The sequence below is a fragment of the Anopheles ziemanni genome, chromosome 3, assembly GCF_943734765.1.
Source record: "Anopheles ziemanni chromosome 3, idAnoZiCoDA_A2_x.2, whole genome shotgun sequence".
NCBI lineage: Eukaryota > Metazoa > Arthropoda > Insecta > Diptera > Culicidae > Anopheles > Anopheles ziemanni.
This window is the reverse complement of record NC_080706.1, coordinates 17,895,517-17,918,062: the sequence shown is the minus strand read 5'-3', so window position 1 is coordinate 17,918,062 and position 22,546 is coordinate 17,895,517. Positions and strand designations below refer to the sequence as shown.

General features: G+C 44.8%; 1 protein-coding gene across 1 annotated transcript; it reads left to right on the top strand.

Annotated features, from left to right (window-relative positions):
* Nucleotides 1–1,764: 1,764 nt before the first annotated feature.
* Nucleotides 1,765–20,729, top strand: LOC131284268 (atrial natriuretic peptide receptor 3). The gene is made up of 5 exons (XM_058313122.1): nt 1,765–2,278; nt 3,542–3,725; nt 4,547–4,772; nt 13,784–13,825; nt 20,649–20,729. Exons 1-5 carry the CDS (start codon nt 1,765–1,767, stop codon nt 20,727–20,729), a joined length of 1,047 nt encoding a protein of 348 aa, XP_058169105.1.
* The last annotated feature ends 1,817 nt before the right edge of the window (nt 20,730–22,546 follow it).

Sequence of the window (22,546 nt, the reverse complement as noted above, 5' to 3'; positions counted from 1 at the left end):
TCTCCCCATCGACGCGAAGAGGGAAAAAAACAGATGAAATATCCTTTCCTTCCTCCTTTCGTTGCAGATAAAATCATCCTTCGATCAACGGTTGAAGCATATTTCCCGACCAATCAACCAACCAACCGCAACCCGAACAAAGCCTGAGCTGCTCCCAGCTCGAAGTGAAGCGGAGAGATGAACAATGCCAGCGTAAGGAAAGGCGAGAGTTTTTCCCAGACTTTCGCATTGCCATTATTGAAGGCCCGATGCCTTCGGAAGTGTAATTTATCTTCGAGTATTTAATTAGCCGGAATCGATGCGGACTGACTTTCCGTTCGTGAATGAAGGGCCTGATTGGGTTCCACATCAATCCGCTACAACCGGCGCCGCTGGAGTAAAAGGAGCCGGAAGGTCGTGTTGGAAAACGAGCGAAAAACATCCTGAATGAGCAATCGGCTTCCGTTTATGGTGCACCTTTATCACGATTAAACGGCGATCGGGCAGCTTTCAATCAGAGTGAGAAAGTGAGTGGGAAGAACGTTACGGTCGAACGTTTACTTCACCCCTAAATTTTCACGCAGTGAAGCAATCAAGTGAAGCGATACGGTGATTTCCATGAATATCATATGTGAGAAAAGTAAAACCGGTTTTATCAGCGGCGGAAAGTTGTAAGAAAAAGTTTTATCATTCCCATAAACTACGTGTTAGTGTAAATATGTGTGTGCACAAATGTGGCAACAAATGCGCTTCGCAGGCTGTTAAAATGTGGAAAAAATAGCAAACCTCAAAACGCAAATAAATATACCGGATGGAAAAAAGCATCGCCGAGCATGTGGCCAAACCAAACGTACCAGTTTAGCACACTTTCTCTTTTTCCGTATGGTTTCATTTCGGTTTCAATTTACGTAACGTGGAAACTCCTCCTGACCTGCCCCTTGTGCCGCTGCCCGGGTTGGGGAAATGTCTGCCATCAGGTGTCAAAGACGGAGGGTAAATAAATTGAAATCGATTCAAGGTGTGTTTTATGGGTGAATTTACTCCTGAAATATGATACCCTCGATGGAAAAGAAAACAGGTCGGAAAAAATAAACATGGTCCAAGAAAAAGATTCGAGGAAGGTGACATGGAGGGAGGAAATATTTGGGTTCGAAGAAAAATATATAATTTTACGATTATTTATTGATTTCAAGAAAACGTTTATACTGCACACACGCAGACACAGTGTGGGAGGGGGAGGGGGGGGGGGGTGTTCTTTTTCGATTTGATTTGTTACATTCTACTCCACTCTGCCAGACCGTTACGCTTTCCCATACGAACGAACCACTTATCGGCCATTTCCGTAAGGGTTTTGCGCAAATAAGCATTTTCTTGGAAGGGTCTCCCAGTTTCCATGCTCCACTCCGGCGGATGGAAATTTGGAAAAACAAAAATCACACCCATCAGTGCCATTCCGTGGTAGGTTAACGTCTTATCTTTCTCTTCCGCCCACTGCCTTAATCCGCCGTTCGCTGAAGGTTCGCTGCCAAGAAGTGATCGACTGAAAGGAGAGTGCCTCAACGGGTGATGTGCGTGTGTTTGTTTGTGCCGCGAAGCGAATCAATGCCGAATCGATGTGAGGGTGAGTGCGAAAAGTGAAGAGCAAAACAAAAAGGGGGGGTGGGGGAAAAGCACAAGTGAGCGAAGAGAAGAAAAAATGGACGAGTCGTAACGACGCCGAAATAAAATATACATACGAGAAAAACGCATTAAGCGGTGGACCACGACGACGATCCCGCCCGTGACATGTGCGCCAGGCCAGGGTTCTTGCCGGGCGGGAGGGTGCCGGACGGGCTGGTGCGGCTGCTCCTGCTGGCGGCTCTGCTGCTCGGGCTCGAGTTCGTCGTGCCACCGTCGCTGGTCGAGGCGGGTTGCCGTCGGTTGGAGCAGAAACCGTGCGAGGCGATTTGCGTTCGAACAACGAGCGCCGTCGACCGGAGCAGCGTCGCGGGAGCGAATGCGACGGGCGTGGCGGAGGGTGCGGCGGGCACCTCGGGGTGGATGTGCGAGCTGCGGGTCGTGGTTATAATGCCGGCCAACACCAGCGTCGAGGCGTCGCTGCCGCGCGTTCAGCCCGTCCTCGACAAGGCGGAGGAATTTATCCGTCGGGAAGGCATCATTCCGCCCGCCATCAAGATCAAGTGGATTTCGTTCGACGACCGGTGCGAGCAGGCGCGGGCGACGGTGATGGCGATGGATGGCACCGGAAGCAGCTCCTGCGGTCACGTCATCCTTGGGCCGAGCTGTGATTTTGCACTTGGTAAGCGGCCCCTAAAGTATAATTAAGAATGTCTCCAGGATGCGCGCGTATTGGCAGTTAAATCATAACTGCTTGTATATTAAACATAACAATCGATGCCTACCGAATTCAGTAACGTACAGGCAATACCGAATCCGAAAACCACCAAGTCATATTTTACGATGCACTATTTACACACACGCGATATCCACATCGAGAAACATACCGTGCCTTCCGGGTTTAGGGCTGTCGATTAGCAACCAAAACAATATCGTCCCGATGATGCTACCGAATGCCGTTAGGAAGTTCATTATCTCTTATTTGTTCAACCTGCTGGCGTAATCAAGCGAATAAATACTGCACAACCACATGGGAGTGAGCCTTCCTTAAATTGAATCATATTAGCCAGCAACGCTATTGAAACGTTGTTAACGTTCGCTTTCGTACGTTGTGTTGGAAATAGATATTTATTATCACAACCAGATGTTTTCATCATTTTCAACTGGGTGAGTTATTGAAGGATAGAACCCGTAAAAAATTGCTTTTTTGAAAGCTAACGCCAACTTGGTAATTTTGTTAAAAAGTTAAATGTTTTACAATGTTTATAACATGTTTGTGCTGTTCTCAACTCTGCTCTCCTTGCATTCAACTCTGCAGACCTTGCAAGTCTCGCTTGATTGTAAATTCCAACAAGTTGTCGGAATCAAACCATCGGCCAAGATTCAACGAAACTCATAAAACGCCTCTCGAGTCCAACCGGAACGACGGGTGCCATAAAATCGGAAAACGGTTCATTGAACGGTCCCTCGGGAGCAGGAAGAGGAAGAGGAAAGGAAGAGAAACAATCTGCCTGCCATTTCCTCAACTCAATTGTGCTTGTATGTTTCGCTAGTGAAGCAATAAAAGCGAAGCGTCCCATAAAATCTACTTCGCCGCAATTTAAAGCAATCAAATAAACGATTTTCCCATCATGTGTGGGTTCGACCAGGCGGCATCTGTTTTGCTGCGCGAGAACCATCATGCGTCTCCATCGGGAGTTGTTTTCCCCGGTAACGCAGCGTAACGTAGCTAAAGCTCACTTTTGTGGCTTTCAATCCAGGACATCCACCCGTTAGATGTAACGCCGTTACGAAAACATTCGCGAAGATGCGTTACTACGCGATGAATGGAAACGAATGAATCTTTTATAACTTTCTCTTTATTTTTCTCTCTCTTTCACATTCTCTCTCTCTCTCTCTCTCTCTCTCACTCATTCTCTCTCTCTCTCATTCTGTAACTTAATAGCGCCTGTTGCACGGATCGCCCGGTATATTTACAACGACGGCATTCCGGTGATAACCGGCGCCGGATACACGTTTGACTTCGAGGAACCGAAGACGCATTGCGAGAACGAATTTCACATGCTCTTTCGCACCGGCTTGGTCAGCTTCAAGCGGATGGCCTTCTTCATGATAGACCTGATTCGCCAGTAAGTATCTACACCCGTGCTTAGGAGCACCCTAAGCCCTAAAGAAAAAGCTGCAAACTTTACCGCATGGAAAAATATGGAACTAACTCGAACCCATCCTCGTTTTGCATAAATCACCAATCATCAATTTTCCTTTCACCCTTTCTAAATTATGACAGTCATTTCCTACACTCACCCTTTTGTCAAAAAGTAAAAACATCTTTCCCGAGGAAGGATAACCCGCCTGCGCTGGGTCAGCTAAGTTATTGACCGCATTAACCGTCACATCCTTCTGTCATTTAATCAAAAGTTACGGGAAAGAATCTTTGATCCGCTTTCTTTTTTTTTCATCCGAATTTTCATCCCGTCCTACCCTATTCGACGGATCGAAATCGGTTTATCGATCCCGGTGAGTCGGCGGATTTGTTCATCTCGATTCTCGAAACCGTTATGAATGGGTCAAACGCTCTGGCTCTTCCGCGAAGCACTGTGCTTCATTTTAGCACGCGGAAACTTTTAGGACAGTTTGCAAGATTCTTCCTACAATGAATCATAATGGTATTCAGAGCAACACTTTTGACGCTTCGGAGAAATAATTAAAACAATCTAACCAAACAACATCGACGGAAGCTTGCGATTTTGTTAAAATCAAAACTCAATCTATGGCCGGGCTGAATTTTCCTAGTAGTAATTATGGTTGCTAGATTGGAATCAATGTATTCTACCATTCATCAACATCGTAAGTTGATTCAATTTACGGTGAATGTTTAAAGTTTGTCCCTTCGAGCGTTTGTTTACCACCCTCTTTTACCCTTCTCCGGTCCCGTTTCGTGTCGTTGCAGCTTCAAGTGGAACCGCGTGGTCTACTTCTACGAGCGGCAGAGCTACTACAACGTGGCCGGCCCGCAGACGGGGCACCTGCTGATGAACACGATGGCGGAGTTTTTCCGCCACGAAAACATCACCTACTCGCCGTTCTCGACCGACTCGGCCCGCACCAACCTCACCGAGAGCCTGAAGGAAAAGGTCGGCCTCAACTATGCAAGTGAGTATTGGAAACCACTCGCGGTGGTGGTGAAGTGGAAGTAAGCGTGCAGTATTACAGTCACGTTACGATTTTAACTATACGACTTTTTTTAACAATTTATGAAACCTTTATTTAGGTAAGGGGTTTAAAAACAATTGATAAAACATATTATAGTAGGCTGTTTAAGGAATAGTTAATTCGCAATTTTGAAACTAAAAATAATAGTGGATAATAAATAACCCACTAATATATCATAACAGTTAATACTTTTAGTAGGTATCACGCATTGAAACATTAAACCAATTAGCATAAACTTTCGAGAAAAAGCCCAAACAGTTTAGCTTAATATAAAAGATGAAGATTTTAAAAAAATCTATAACAATATTACAAAACATATTCTAATCAGCAAAGCCTGTGAAGTGACGAAGACTGAAGCTCACTGTATCGCGGCGGCTTGGCAGTAAACAAATTCTCACCTCATCCAACCTCGCCAGCACGCTCCCGCTGTCCAGAGTCTATTTTTAGCGCACCCCGAAGCGTCACCCTACACTACAACGCAACCTCGCGAACGTCTTTGCGATCGCTGCTACTCCTTCCCGATACACGCCCTTCCACCCTCCAAACTACCTCCCTCGATCGCTGAACGTAATACTTCAAGGAAAGACGATCCTTCAGCGGGGCTGGAAATTGTCTGCCAACCCGAGAAAGATGTATAAGAAACAAATGACGGACCCGAAACCAAACGGGAAGAAAACTGTGACGACGAGTCGCTGCGTTGCGAAACAGCGCGGCGAAAAAGTGTGAAGAAGGTCGCACCAGCGAATGCAAATGATGCATGGCGAATGCATCGGCTCTATTGGTCGAATGTGCAATGTGTGTGTGTTTGAAAAAAGACCCCTCACAACTCGATACTAATGGCCGGTGGCCGAACAGTAGCGTGTGGATGTCCGCCAGGTGGAAGGAATAGTGGCAAAACGATTAAGCCAGGCGCTGCACGTAGCTAATTTTCTGACAAATGTATTTGCGATAAGCTAACCTTCTCCCGTGTAACGCATGCCACCCGCCGGTGCATGCATTCTTCGTTGAATAAACCTCGTTTCATCCTCCCCCAGCTGCTTGCATCCTCCTGGTCCAACGACTCACCTCGTCGTATCAATCAAATCGCCACGAACGCCGCCGGAACGGTCGGCCGAGATCGATGAAAATGTCAAAAGCGACCGACGGCGAAGGAATACACAAACGTATGTGCGTCTTCCACCGAGCAACTCCGTCTGCGTTACGGCTCTTTTGAAATCTTCTGTATCGCACCTCGTTCAGCTAGGAACAAAAAAAAGATATCAGAAAAGTTAAACAGTAAAACCAAACCCCTCGTCTTTAACGGCGTCTTGCTCTCAGATGTTCGGCAGGCGGAACGTTACGGTTGACACTTTAACACCTCACATACATGAAACCGGCGAGCCTTGGGGGTCTTAGTCACCTGCTCCGACCAAGGGGTTCCGAAGAAGAAAAATCAAAATGTGCAAAGAAAGCTAATGGATAGATGCGATTAGAGGTATTTAGTTACTTTACTTTCCTTTCGTTGTTTTAGTCTTCTGACACCTCAGCCGCTTCGGCGACGGTGGAGAGAAAGCCTCAAGTGTGTTCTGCGGCTTGATGACGCAATGTTAAGTCGACACACACTGTTAAGCAGCGGCTGGCTGTGGTCAAGACGATTAACCTGCAGGGTAAATCGTAACTTTGGATCTTCCTATCTCGATTGGAGCTTTATGATGTTGTTAACGTTGTGTTGTCTATTGAGCAACAAGTTTTTAAAAAGATATCCCTTGTTGATAGCTGATACTGCATACCATCAAATAAATATAATAAACACACCTAAGCTTAATTACCACACGGACCGATACATCCCAACCACCTCTTCGTTTGGCGCTTCCAGCTGCTAATGCATTACATGCGCGTCATAAGTGAGTGAAATTCGCTGAAACGTGATCGTAATCCCGGAAACGGACCCCACCCCAGAACCCCCGCAAAAACCACCCCATTGGAGAAATTCTAAACAATGCCTTGGGGCGCACCAAATTATTGTTTGGTGACCCCACCCAATTTTGGCCCCGGCACCGGCTGTCACGTGTCGCGTTTTACATTTTCTTTGGACGCATTGGAACACGGTTGATTTTTGGACAAAAATAATAAACTCCCATCTGTGGCCGATGAATGCTAATATTACTTTGCAGAAGTATGCGGGCGCGTGTGCGACATTCCATTTGATTGGGACACGGGCGAACTTCAGCAGGATAAAGTCACTGTGAAAAGCTTTTTGATTATTTGAAGCACCCTTTACATTGCTACCTTTACAAGCTTCTGCCTATGTTTCAGAACAAGATTTTGCAAAACCAAATCTATGTAAAAACTGTGTGTGTTATAAAATTAAGAGTTATTGAAAAGTTTACTCTGGGTACTGAAATATCAAGCTTTACAATTAGCCAAATGAAAAATTCTTGGAGTGGTAAAATAATTTTATTTCAATAGCAAACTACCAATAAAAACAAATTGTAAACCAGTAAATACAATTAAATACAAAATACTTTCAATTTTCCAGTGAAAAAAATGGCCAATAGCTACGAACATGCTATACTCGATTTGCATGAAACGAAAAAGACTGCAAAGACACGCTGAAATCAGTTTTTATGATTCGTGTAGACACACTGAAATCTTATCAACCAAAATTATACATAATCGTAAATAACAATGCTTCGTGCTTAAACCAGGGGCACGGATTTTTGCAAAGCGTTGTTAGCACACACGCCAACCGGTAAACAAATTTTCCTCTTATTTTAATAGTCTACTGACCGGCTGATAGCATTCTACAGCTTGCAACGATTGCCTGGCGCTTCATGTAAACCTAGCATTAATCTAATCACTTAAGCGTAGATAGTAAGCGTTCCCGCTACGCTATAAATAGCAATGAACATACTCAGCAATTATAATGAAAACAGAAAACTCTACTCATCACAACTGAAAGCGAAACGGTCGATCATAAACACTGCAAACTAAAATAGTACTTACGGAATCCCCAGAGGTTGTGTCATTTTCATTTCAAGACGGAATCAGTCCGCGATAATACCCGTACCGTACCAGCCGGTGTCTATTGCCATTAAAATAAATCATATCTGCGTCCTCCGTAGCCGCGCCAACCCTCCGGCCCCTCCCGCCGCCCCGAACGTACCAAATCCCTGTCGGCATCGCCGCGAATCTACGATGGCGCACACGGAATAAAGATTAAACCGTGCGGCGGCCACGCCGGTCCATTTGGATGGAATTAAAATTTATTTGCATTTGTCTTTCGATGGACGTAAACGATTCCGATGGATGGCCCGATGGCCATCGGTCGCCGGACTCGGTTCGGTTTGGAGCTTGGACCACCCTGCTCTGATGGGTTTGCCGGCCGTTGGGAAGGGGAGGGGAGGGGGAGGGGATTGGGAAATCCGCATCGCATCGAAGTGGAGTTTATCGTGCCGTGTCCATCATGTTCGAAGGAATGTCAATTACTTCGTTTTTTTTTGTACCTCGCTGTTGATTGTGGGATCAATTTTAACCCCACAAAGTCAGCAATAGAAACGACGACAACAGCAGCAGCAGCAGCAGCAGCAGAAGGTCCCTCGTCGGTGCGTCTGTCGCCAGTATGGAGCGCGCCGAAGTAACGCTTGCGCCATCCGATACCGCACGTCTCCGGCCGTTGCGATGCGCGTGGACTACGCAAGCAGACTACTGGCCGGACGCCATCGCGTGCGGGAGTGGAGCCGCAGGTGTGGCGCTGAACTTGAACCTGAGGTCTAATTTTACACTCCAGACCTTCAGGGCCACACGCCACAGCCGCCTTCCCCCTCGTCTCGCGGGTTCCTTCGACTGCAACTACCTGGATGGAATGCGATTAGAGGCAGCGTAGGTTTGGTTTGGCGCCGCAAAACCACTTAATCATAAACCCTCCGAACAGGATTAGAGCAACATGTAGAAGGATGGACGAGCACTGGGTCGAATGGAGGGACAACTTTTCGGGGGTATAAAATAGCGTTAAATGGTTTGTCGAAATGCCCTGACCTACCGAATGCTGCTGCGCGTGAGGAATTTTGAGTTGGAACGATTTTTGGAGCACAAGGTTGACGCGCACGGGAGCTCCAGGTCGGGATTACGAGTGCACCAATAAAACGTTTATTTACCATAAAACACAATGGCCAACGAATTGGTCCTCCGAAGGCGGGCTGATGAGTGTGGTGCGCAGTCGCCGTTAGGTGTAGAATGTTAGATGAGCTGGAAACACTCCACGAAATCGGATTCGAGCGCTAATCGATATCCGTGATTTTCGAACGATATGATCGATTGTGGTCACGTGTGATGTTGTTCAAATACAATCCGACTGCGTTTTACGACCTTCAGACTTTTTATTTGTTTGTTTTTCAAATATTTACTTTAGCGTCTGTTAGGACACATTATTATTCAACCGGTGGTTTCAATAGTTTCTGAACGGTAAATATTGCTACCCTCAGCATTAGCTTTCCATAGAATAAGTATGAGAACCGATAAATCAACCTCGTTCCACCATACTTTAATATTAAATAATACTTTTCCTGTGGTTTTCTTATGTCATACAATACCAACGATTTTTTTCTCTATAATATTTACCCGTCGACATTCATTTCGTCAAACTTTCCCAATGTCCTGCTCCAACAAGACGACCTCATTTACGACCCGCACACATTCCGACTGGCGTGACCATTCCCGGCTGGCATTTCCAATGTTGCGAAACCAGCAGCCAACAGAACCTTTTTTCCCTTTCGATGCGACAGCGATGTTTTACATTTGGCATGCTGTTTTACTGTCCACCATCACGTGTTCTGCCACGCGGTCTTTCATCCCCCGGGACCCCTCCGGGAAGGGGGCGCACAAGTTTGCTATCACTCTCGCCTGCGCTCGCCTTTCACCTCGAATAGAAAGGACATGCCCAAGAAGCTGCACTCGGTGCTGTTTTCTTCCTGCCACCTTCTTTACTTCCGCATCTGAAGCAACACAGTTGGAAGTGAGCTGCTCAAGCATTGCGAATGATGGCGTGCTTGGGAAATGTTTCATGGATTCAAAAATTCCGGTCAACCCGGTACCTCCTTTTTTATGATTTGCTTCGATTCACAACGCTCCGCAGAAAGCGCTCGCTCGGTGGGCAGCCAAGTATGGAATTGGATACCTCAAGCATTGCAGTTTCGTGACGCTTGGTCGGACACTGGCGCTCTCTGTCACATTTTTCCCGTTTCCCGCTTGTTGTGTAGAGAGTTGTCCACTTTTTGATACTTCGCATTCCATAGTTGTCAGCGTCGGTTCGGTTTCTGGTCCTTCGGTGGACATATCGTGCAGACCTGCCTCGGACAGCGTAATTTTGCCATGAATCCTCTCCGTGTCCAGTCCAGCTGGCAAGTGGTCAAGGACTGGTTGGGTGGGCTTCTGGTGGTAATGTTGTGCGCGTGCCACCCATCTGTGTTTTATGCTGCCATTTGTCGAGCCGTTATGTTCTGCCGCATCGCAAATTGAATGGTCCCGCTCGACTTTCCCACGCGAGTATGATGAACACATTTGCTTGTATTTTTAAACCTCGAAAAGTGATGGTTTTATTTGTCCCAATTTGAAACCACTTACTTACATGTCTATTTAAAGGTAATAAATGTTTTTGTTTTTTGCTTTAACAAAATCTGTACATCCCGGGTAACACTGGACACAAAGGCGCGACAATACGAACCGATCGGACGCAAAAGGGTTTTACGATCGTTTAATGCGCACGTAAATGAAATCGAATCCCCGTTTCCGGGGGGCTCTCGTGGGCAAACAATAAAACCGTATTATTATCAACATTAAAACGGGACGCATGCACAAAACATGCATGTTAACATGCGGCACATCGGTCAAGTGGCGTGAAAAGAAAAAAAAAACAATCTAGTGAGAGAATAAAAACCCCAGCAGAAGGAAGTGCAGCAAGATAAGTGAAAACGAAAAGACGTTTTACGAGCGCATGTGTCGCGGTACAGATACGGCCGCTGAATAACTGATCCGCATTTCCTCGGGGGCGCCGTTCCGAAGTGCACACTCTATTGGCGGCTTTGCTTCTCTTTCCGTTTGCAGCTGGGCTGTTTTCCTTTATACCACGTGCATTGCCCAAATGTCGTCACTTTTACGACCGCTCAACTTGATTGGCAGTAGGTGCGGGCGGTTTTGTTAATCCACATTTCGCGAAATACTCGTTCGGATACGAATAGGTGCTTAAAAGGTACTAAAAACTCTGCCAATTATTTTCTTAAGCCAACGAAATTATGATTCCTTTTGCAGTTTACACTTTACTGAGCGCAGGTTGTTTTGCAAACAAGTAATACAAATCACTAGGTTAATCATGATTATAATATTCAGAACACTTTTCGATAAGAATTGCAGATTGAAACAAAAATCAACTCATTTTTCTCTCCTTCTTTTTCTCTATCATTCTAGGTAAGCTTTAAAACAGTAGATGTCAACCTTCGTTAAAAAGTTCCTTCTGCAAGCTGTTAATTTACTTTCCCCAGTCCAATCATTCCTAATTTATAACCCTTCGCCGTACACTTTATTCGTTCACCCAGCTGGTATGTAATACTAATAATAATAATAGTAATAATAATAATAACAATGAATGAAACCGTCATCGCTACTAATGGTAAATTGATGATGAAACGGAACTTCAACACCATTTTTGTGAACAGAAGCAAAGTCATTGCCAGAAAAATATTCTTCAATAATTAACCTTATCTCCCTTTCTCTCTCTACTTATCAAAGTCGTCAAGAAACTGTAAATTTTTAATGTTGGGGGTTTCAAAAAGGTTTTGTTACTGCAGAACCAAGATAATTTTATTTCATATTCCAGTTATCACCTTTTACTTTTAGTCTCTTCTTTGGAGTTTTTTTATCTTAAATACGTGCGCTACTGGAATTCAATCACCTCTTCAATTACAATCAGCAAAAAGTATATTTTCCTTATCAAAAGATTATGATCGACTTCAGCGCGGTAGAGAAACTACGAGGCAATTTCAAATTGAAATGTCCGCAATGAAAGCATTTTCCCGCTACTATATTGTTGAAAGATATTTTTTATTATACTTTGTGGAGGAAGGAGAAATATCATGATCAAATGGAACTTATAAAGAATTCTCTTTGTACCGACTATAAATAGTACAAAGAAAATGATTGAACGTTGAAATAGATAAACACTAAACACACCTTCGCTATTATCACTACTTCAACAAAAAGATATATTTTCAAGAAGGTGCCGTTTTGTACCATCATTTGCGGCCACAAACAAGTACAAAAAGACCCCTCAACTTTTGCCGAAGCAAATCGTTTGAACAAAATACTTTACCAAGTATATCAAAACGTTCACCGTCATCTGACATCCGACGACTGCAATCAATTGAACAATTAGGTTCTGCTTCTCTGGGATGCATTTCAGCGCTGCACATTGCACCCACTCAGAGCCTCAGATCATAAGAAAACTTTCTTGGAAAGTTTCTTGCGGGCGAGGTAAACGGTTCAGTCTTCTTCAGCTCAGTTTCTTTAAATGCCAGGAAGCAGACTGGTTGGCGAAGAGTGGTTGTGGATGCATGAACTTGAAAAGTTTTTTAGGGAGCATCAGTCTTTTTGAAAGTAGCGCTCGCGTTTTACTTGCAAGTTTAATTAGTTTACATAAAAATCCACTCCCCAAAACAAAACGAACTGAAAGAACAGAACGTATAAATTTTCATGTTACCTGTTGGTCGTTAAAAAGATGTCAAACACGATGAACTAAAAAGTGAACGGTAATTACGTACTAAAAAAACATTTTCGATTTATTTTATTTTTTTATGTTGCATATACAGCTTGCATTATGCCTAAAGTCGTGAAATTGCGTATGCTTTATTTTATTTTAGTTTTCATGCGTCATGTAAACGAAAGAGATAATTTACGCTACATACTTTCACAAGCTAAATTATGTACCTTATTGAAACATTAGTGTATTGCTGGTCTTTTCAAAATCGAATAATTCCTCACGACATCATTACTTCAATTATCTTTCGTTTTTCACAATCGGTACTTTCACTACGAAACATCGCCATGCGTCGAATAAGTAAAAGTAGTTTTCGATTTTTAAAGTTAAATAAAATCGTAACCTAATAAGTTTTACACAGATAAGCCCTCAGATTTCTATATTACACCGCAACAACAGAATATGAGCCTGCGAACAACTTAAAAGTATAACGGTGTTTCATTGCGCCATTCCTGTCAATCCACTGTCATTTTCGACGGTGTAAAACCGAGCCCCCTTAAAACCAGTTTTGCTTTCCTGTAAACCCAATGAACCGTGGTTGGCCTTCTGCAGGGAGATCTTGAACGTTTTTTTTTTTTTCGTATTCAAAAGTGGCAAAGTATCGTAATGCACCGGGTGGTTTGGTAGTAAAAACCCGATGCATCTCATTTGTTGCATCTTAGGTAAAGATCCCCAGCTTCAGTTCCTTGAGAGTTAACTAATAAGGAAACCGGTATAAGAAAACAAATGCTACTACTAAGAGGATAAAATACGCTCCACGGAACGACCGCATATTGACCATCGTCGCGCACGTGGCTGGCCTTGATAGCATAAACATAAAACGAACAGCGTCTCGCTCTCCCGTCCAAAGGCGCTTGGTGTTCATCGGATGGCGTTCATCTTCGTTTCATCCCGAACGAAAGCTTTCAATGAAGCTCAATGAAGGCGTTACGTGTGTGCCGAGACAAACTTAAAACAATGCGTGTCCTGTCTCTCCTTCCCGCTTCCTTTCTATCCTTTTCTCTCTCTCTCTCTTCGCTATTGTGTCCACCGTTTTTCCACCGAAATATGTCGCGATAAGCGCGACCTCCGCGTTCATTCCTGCGCGAGAGCACATATACGCGAGATGGTCGCGAACGCTTCGGCTTCGGGTTCGGCGAATAACTTCATCCTGAACACTAAGCCGGCAGCACACACTAAACGGTGCAGCGGCGGTACAGGTCAGTGTTGTTCGAACGCTCGACAGCGACGGTTTGGCCTCTCTCTCGCGCAGTGATCGCAGTGATCGCAATCGGAACCAGTACACACGCCGTGGTGACACACGGGCCGAAAAGAAAAAAAAACCCAACAACCAACAACAAAACACACACTCTTTCGACCGTGAATTATTTTCGTCTCGCACGTGGGCAACGCATCTCGGCGCGTATTTTTGGTCGGTGTGTGGAGGCTGATGTGAGTGTTCGTAGTTTAGTTCCTTCCACCAGCGCCCCGCCGGAAGGGGTGCCACGGGGAAGGTAGTGCCGCGGAGTGGTCCGCTGGAAGCAAATAGAAACAAAGCTTAAACCACAACACCCCCCCCCCGTACCAGTCAACCCCAGCCCTATCCCCAACATTGGCGTGTGACTGACTAGGGGAGTGATAACAACACGTACAAGAGTTTCACGCGACGCCTGTTTGCTCGGGATTGTCAAGTGTATGCTGTGTAGGTAATCAGTGTCGGAGCCCCGGTCGGAGTGGGCTGTCATCAATCTGGTCCCGCGACGGAGTCTGGCACGTGCCAGACAAGAGCGCCGTCGGGTTGACAGATCGCCAACTTCGATCGTAATCCGCAGCTCACTGCGATTTGGGTTTTTTTTTTGTTCGGAGTGTGAACTCGCGGTGAGTTCAGTGCGTGCGAACCATGGCGAAGGATTGACGACTCCTTCCGTACCCCCACCTTGTATGTGTGCCAGTGTGTGTGTGTGCGTGTGTACGCGTAGTTCGCCTTGACCGCGCGGATCTTAAAACGTGACCCCAACCAGGAGCTCCTGTTGTCGAGCGCGCCGACCGCGAATTCGAATGCCAATTTTATTTGCGAGTGATAATAGGGGCACGGGGAACACAGGGCAGAGGCGAATGTATAAATCGAAATGGCGCGACCCAGCGAGATCCTTTGATCCTCCAGCAGGCGAACGGTGGGACTTGGACGGGTGTGCATTGCAATGGGACGGGGAAAGGGGAAGAAACAGATTACCTCTGCCCGAGCGGCGGTGGCTTTTGATTGTGGCTATCACCACCGCGCGCGTTCATCCTCGCAGCATCCCCCTTGTTTGTTGCGCCCCGCTCGGCCAGTGAGCCAAACGATCGCACAGTGAGTGAGTGAGAGTGAAGTGCGCACTTCGGGCGCAAGATCGAACGGTGAATTTCGGCAAACGAAACCATTCCGTCTGGGTCAGGGCGGGCTTGACCCCGATCGGAGGCGACCCCAACCGCGTATTGAAGTGGTGATTGAGTGTTCTATTTCTGCACGTCGATTGTTTCATTTTTTTCCTTGTCTTCCTCTTTTCGCTTGCTTCCGCCTATCTAATCGAAGAGCTGCTGGAGCAGTTAATTTCATGTTCACGCGCTGGCATTGACTCTTTAAATAACCAGCATTCGTTATCAAACGGGCCAACGACGGGTTGATAAAAACATCGTAAAAATGTACCGCCGCCTAACGAATGACGTCTTGAGTGAAAGTAGCTGGAACAAGGCTCCAATTATCATGCCATACTGTTAGTAGAGGCTTAAAAGTTTGATGTTTTGATTTACTTTTTTCCGTTCCAAATCCATCACACCGTTCCAAAACGGATCATCCAATTTATGACTGTTAATTTTGTCCGTTGTCGGGTAACATAAGTTGCATTTAAAATAATTTCTAATCGGGCAGAAGCGTAATTAAAATGGGACCAACAATTAAACAACAGCGATTAAATGTTTGCCTCTTTTTAACATTTGAACTGAGCAGTTTGTTATTATCTTTGAATATATTGAAGACATTGAGGACTGATATAAAATTATTTTTTATAGGTTCTGCTGAACACAGCTAAAGGTCTTTGCGGTTTTCAAACAAATCGCTTGGAGAAGACGAATAAGATAAACGATTTGTATTGTTTATATAACATTTTCAATCTCTTTTGCTCAAGTCTGTATTGAATTTGACACTCATCAAATAGTCGACATAAGCCTCACCCACGCTTAGTAGCGTCCATTGGCATTTCATGTAGGAATGGTCGAAAATGGACCAGTCGAAGTCCCAATATCTGGTCCCGAAAGTTGACGCAAGCGGCAAAGAAGTGTGGCTCTCGCGACCAATTTCGTGGCGACACGAAACGGCACAATAGATAAGATGTTCTTTTCTACGGAAAAGCACTCGGCTAGATTTGAAGCATGAAGGTTGCTCGATAAAAGTTTCTGCCATTTTTTTTTCTCGGAATAAAAGAAAAGCGTGGAGGGAAAACGGCGTGTTTTTCCCACCGATCGTTCCCTGGAGACACTTATTGACAACTGCAACGATACTTCGCTGCAGTGTGGTTTATTCAAAGACTGTTCAAATATTTATGACGTAATATATCTTTTTTTATGGTCCATCGCACATGATATCGCAAATCGAAGATAGTATCTTGTTTTTTTCTGTTTGTCAGCGCAACATACAATTTAACGATTCCTTTACGAGGTGCTAGGTAGAGATTTATCGAAGACAATTTATGGCCATTGTCATTGCTCTAGAAAGAGAAGAAAAACTGCGTCCAAAATAAACCCTGACAGTTCATATTTCAATAGCTCCGCTTCGGTTCGGTCGTTATCGCTATCAAAGGGGTGAAAATTGGCAAAATGGATGGGTTTTCTTGTCTTGTCCCGCCCGAATCGTTCCCGCGGATCGTATTGAGTTAATTTCGTTGGATCAAAATTTCGAAGGGAACGAATTCTTTCTCCGTTTCGATCATCTCTAGGTTCTCTCGGTTGTACGGGTTGAACTGAAAGGGATCTAGCCAATTATTTACGGTACCATCGAGCATTTTATCTGCTTTCATTCTCACATTTCATACCCTTTATTGGGTCCGAAGAGCAAACCGAAACGGTCCAGAAAAAAATCCATTCCATGAAAGGAAACACCGTGTTGTTTTCCATCGCAGCCCAAGACTTTCCTCGTTCCTTACACCGGGTTTGATTCAATCACAGTTCTGGCGCACGTTGTCATCCCGACAAGTCATCCCGAAACATGACACAGATTGATGACTAACACCAACCGACGGCTACATGCTCCTCCCCATTCCCCATTTGCATATGCTCCGGCGTGCCAGCGGGGCAATTACACCCCGGCCGAGTTGGTTCCGCGTTGTTTTGCAAAACGTGGGCGATTTGGGTGGCTAACGGGTGACCTGACGATGCACGTCTCAAAAGGTATGCACACTGGCGCACACTCATACACAGATGCATGGCGGAAAATAAGATGCAAACGAGATGCCACCGCCCGGGGTGCACCACCCGACGGTGCGGCATGTGGCAATGTGACAATATTTTACACCCGTTTTGCCAACGGTACCCGGAAAGCCGGCGTTTCTTGCACGCAAACTGGCCGGATTTGCAAAGTGGCTAACGCTACGGTGGTGCACACACTCAGACACAGTTTGCCGGACTGCTGCAACCGGGTTATCTGCCACGTCGCACGACGCCGTGTTCCGGGATTGTAGTCAACCGAAGTCATCGGGGAGTGTATTAATCTCAACAAGAGATTCGCAGTAGAACGCACAATGCCTGAGGAAGGATTCGCTGCAGTGATTTGCTTCGACATGACCTGCCTGAAAAGTAATCAATACCATAATCTTAGCTGACTGCTAGACGGCCGGCACACGTCGCGACGTATTCAGGGGATTTCCTATTAATCCAACATAATTTCATAAAATGTAATTTAGATGCAAAGTTCAAATTATGTTTAAATTATTATAATTATCATATGCCACATTTGAATGGAACTATTCTCCAACCCTTGATAAACTTGAAAGACACAATTCAATCTTAAAAAACAGATCGTTCAATTGTGTGATGGTTTTGTCTAAATGTTGATACAAATATAAATCAATTTCCTTGCTCTCCAATGAAGGTTAATCCATCAACAATTTGTTGAAAACTGTGAAGGATCTGTATTCTGGTTCTTGTCCCATAACCGGCGCAAGTATTTGTCATATGGAACAAAACTATTATTTTGATTTTTTGTTAAATCATCACTCCTACTACCTGACTCACAAAATTTGAATTATATTATTAATTGAGTTGTTGAATCCTTTAACGAATTGTGCTTTAAAATCCATTTTAATAATCTTCTGTTTTCGTATTCCACACGAAGAAGTGTGGTAACGACTTTCAAAAGTCAAAACCAATAAAACTTCCAGAAAAATTCTCAAATTTACGGCCAGCGCTGGATGGATCGATGCCATATCAATTGCGTCCCATCTCATGCTTACCCTGGGCGAACTTCGCTGACACTCCGATTAACCTACCGAAAGCCAGGCAAATGGTCAGCGCCAACCGAAAACATCTACGTCCGCGCAAACGACTCTTCACCTTTACTCCGCTGCTATTAAGTTGTTCGGCAATGTCAATCCGATAACCCCCTTCCACAGATTCGCGGTCTACAGAAATCCGCAAACCATCGGGGAAGAAATCAGAAAAACCGGGTCTGTTGAGTGTTTAAATCGAGCATGGACGTGGAAACAAACAAAAAAAAATGGTGACCAAACAGAGGAGAATAAAAAATCAACCGAGGGGCAACCAACACAGTTGCCGAATGCAAAAGGCAAAACATCCCCCCCCATTTCCACCGCCAACGGCAAGCTTTGGCCTCGGGATGATAATTTTAGCTTCCAATGCCACCGGTCCAATCCGACTGGACCGACCTGGACCCCGATTTCGGTCGTCGTTTCGCTCGCAGTTTACCGGTGGCGGCTCTCGAAAGTCGATCATTTTCTTTCGAGATCACTCGCGTCTTCTCCGTTCCTTCATTGCCCACCGCTTCTCTGGCCGATGCGGGCGAGGAAAGTGATGATGAGAGGGGGGTTGGAACCGGTGAGACAGAACCTGCGGGCGGCGAGATTCACCGCCCCCGCCGGCCGCTGCAGTACATCTGCATTAGCATCGGGGCGACATCTCGGCGATCTGTTCGCACGACAACCGAGACAAATCGGTGGTCTTATCTGCCGACGTCCAATTCCAATTTCAATTCAAATTCTGCGCGTTTGTTGGAAAACTTGAGCGCGCTGTCGTTAACTTACGAACGCTCCATGGACGTTCTCTCTTTTATTCATTCTGCTTTTTGGAATAAATCTTCAGGTGCGGATGGGAGGAAATCGAATCACAAACCAAGCAAATAAAGACCACGAATTTACATGAAACAGAAGACGGTCAAGACGAGCGTCCACATGGAAACATGGTTGACAACTGTTGCCACCGACTTTGGATGCATTTTTATGAATGAACTTGTCACGTCTTCACTGTCCTAAGCTGGCAAGGATTTTACATTCAAGTTTGTTTCTCATATTTTGATGATTTTAAAACAAGCTGTGTATTTTTCAACAGCACGTTACGTGTACGTTGTTGTGGTTCTTAAAGGGAAATTTTGTTTTTTTGAAGTATTTTATAACTTAAAAAATGTATGTTAACAAACGTTTTATAATGTTCTCACATTACAATCCCGATATTTTCGTTCTAAAACAGAGTAATAAGTCTAAAGACATTTGAATTGAAGAGTGCATTAGTAAGCGTCATAAAGGTACTTGAGATTCGCTTCGCTGTCGTCGTAACGACGATCAACATAAGCACGCTGGTGTAATATGTCGGGGCAGCAAAATAGTCGTTATACTTTTTGATTCTTTGGTTAGCATACAGTTCACGACTTGTTTTCAAATAATTTAGTTGAACGCATTCCGCTGTCCTTTGACCGTGTCCGCATACATTTAGTAACGATGAAGCGAAAAGAAACGTTCTGATGCTGGAAAACTCATCCATACCAAAGCAAACAAACCGATGGAAACCAATTAACCACTCGAAACACTCGCAACAGATGCTTCCCGCGGCAAATTAGCAACCAATTACCTTCCGAAACATTAAACCGACACTGGGGTGGCACGGGGCGGTCCCGGTAAACGTCGTGGGAATTGTACAGTTTGGTTGCGCTTCTGTGTGATGCAAGTCTTCGGATGCTACCGAAACTTAAATCGACCTCATCACCTCGCTCACCTTCAGCGGAACGGTGGTGGGTCCTTCCTCGAGCATCGGGTTCCCCGCAGCGTTTTGCTAATGTCCATCAAAACCTCCCACCCCAAAAAAGCAACTAAATACCACTCTCACAAACACATCAGCAAACGCAGAAGAATCGAGCTTTGCTAAGCTTCAGGTTTGCTGATGAAAGCGACCGCACAGGAGTTGCCGCAGGATGCAAGAACTCGACGCCGAAAAGAATAAGTAGTAGCACGCGATACAGAAATAATACTCCATTTTATCCACCGCGTGGCCTTCGCGCGGAGGGAGGTGCAACGTGGGATGGATTGTGGTTTCTTTCATTTTCGCAACCTGTTGCACCGGGTGGTGGAGGGAGGGGATGGGGTGCGGGGACGAGAGACCCATCAACCGAGTTATATGCACAGGTGGTTGTTGGCAAAGAAGCTTTTCTGCTCCAACCTGCATAAGAAACTCGTTCCCATTCGCAACAGATTATTCGACGAAGCGGGTTTGCTAAAATTATCGTTAGAGACGTGACGCAATTTTTTGGTTTTGGCTGTGCTTTTGGCATTTCTGTTTTTGTCCATTAAAATTCGCACTTCACACGTTTAACCACAAAAATGATGGGGATTTTTATTATTAAAAATGAACAGCTCTATTTCAACTGACTTTCAGCGTCGCTAACCGGTTCGGTTTCATTTAATTTCACATCATTTCTACACCATCAACGAAAATCCAAATGTAAGCGAACTTGTACAGCCTTGGACATACCGCACGCTGCGAAGAACGACCATGAAATCCTCTCGAAAATAACATAAAATTGCACCGGTCCCTATAGAACGGAATGAAGTGGGATTTCGGAGAAGAACGGGACGATTGTCTGCTGCTTCATCTACCGAAGCCGTCACAGTCCGCGTAAGCCCGGGGTGCATTTCCATCCGGTGCACCTGCCACCTATTGGTTCCGACAACCACTGTTGCACTGCACGTGCCATTTCCCATCTCGAATCCTGCCACCGAAAGGATTAGACCCGACTAGGCACTAACGAAGAGATGATAAAAGAAGCCACTAGCTAGCATAGCCGAGTGGTGTGGACGGGTGTGATTTACGTAACACCGGCCATGTGTGCGCCTTAAGACGGATTACGGTGTAGGAGAAAATACCGACAACCGGCGGTACAGCGTCGTGGCACCATCCTGGCTTGTTTCGGTTGGATGCGTTTTCTCTACAGAAAACCATTCGCCGGTTGCAATATCCGGGGAAACTGCTGAAATTAGTGGTAGCACAAGGAACGGGAAACGACAGCAAGTGAAAGGAAGAAATATCCTGTGTTTTTGACGTAAATCTGATTTTAATCCCCTTTAAATTATTTTCCTACAGAAAACAATAGTCTTTGACGTTTTCCTATGAAGCATTTCCAATGCATTGTGTACGTAGGTATATTTAACTAAACTAAACTGTTTAGAAATTGCACCAATCGCTTTTCAACAGTTCTGCAAAAGTAAAACGGAATGTAAGCAAAATGGAACCCTTCCGTCCTGTATGCGATCTTTACGATCTTCCGGTCAATTAATCTTATTAGTTTTGCAACGCCATAGACAGCTTTGAAATTCCCATCTTGGGAACTGTATGTATTTTTAAGCAATGAGAATGGAGAAAATCCATTTACTCGCAGTACGTGCCGATAAAATATTCAATTCAAACCGAATCAACTCTCACGAAGAACGGAAATAGATTTCGAATGGCAAACGGGGAACGGACTAATGGACTGAGAAAGTTGCCAGAGGAGTATGAAATTGGTTGAGTTTTTTTTTTTTGTGGGAATGGTGTGCAATTACACATCAAGACACAATACAAGTTCATATTCATAGGATAAGGAACCAAAGCTGTACTATTTATAAATAGCTTTCATTTAAAAGTTTGTACTTGCCTTCGTACTATTGAACAGCTTGTTCCGATAGTTTCCAAACAAAACAAATTACACTCTCGCCTCTAACCAGAGCCAAACAACAAACGAGCACTCCTACCGCGGTTGTTTTGACGCTTACACCGCTTGCATGACATGCATCGAAGACAGCGGACGGAAAACAACAAAGTAATCTCTGACGCGCCAGATTCAAACCCTCCAACGTCGCACTAATGCACCTAACCGAACCGTTTGAGAAAAGTGTTGCTGAATGTAAAACACACGCCAATTTGTACCATCGCCACGCGGTAAACAACCTCGATGGAAAGAACGTAATCCTTTGGCTTACGAAAAGGTTATGTAAATATTTCCCCAACATTTCTGGATTAGAACTCACCTTTTCTGATCTTTGCCGAAGGAACGGATTGTTGAGTGGTGAACACAGTTAAGCCGAGTGTATCCATTTGACTGCTCCTTCGACAGCTTTAGTTGAAGGTGACCCATGCTGCTGGGAAAGCTGGTTGAATGTAGCAGATTCGGCAGAGTAGGGAAACAGATCAGTTGAATAAGATCAGACTTAAAATAAACGGTACTTAAAAAATTCACACACTTCGGGACATAAAATAGTACGGCTTTTGCATTTAGGGATAAACGTTGGTATTTGTAGACATATTAATGTTTGATTCCCTTGATATACTCCGAATCTTTCGCGACTTTTTAAATACCATGAGCCTCAAAAAAACAATTTGGATCAAAAACTATCTGTCATTAACGATCAAACAACATTAAATAAAGCTACTGCATATTGGTTAATTAATTTGCTTCCACTG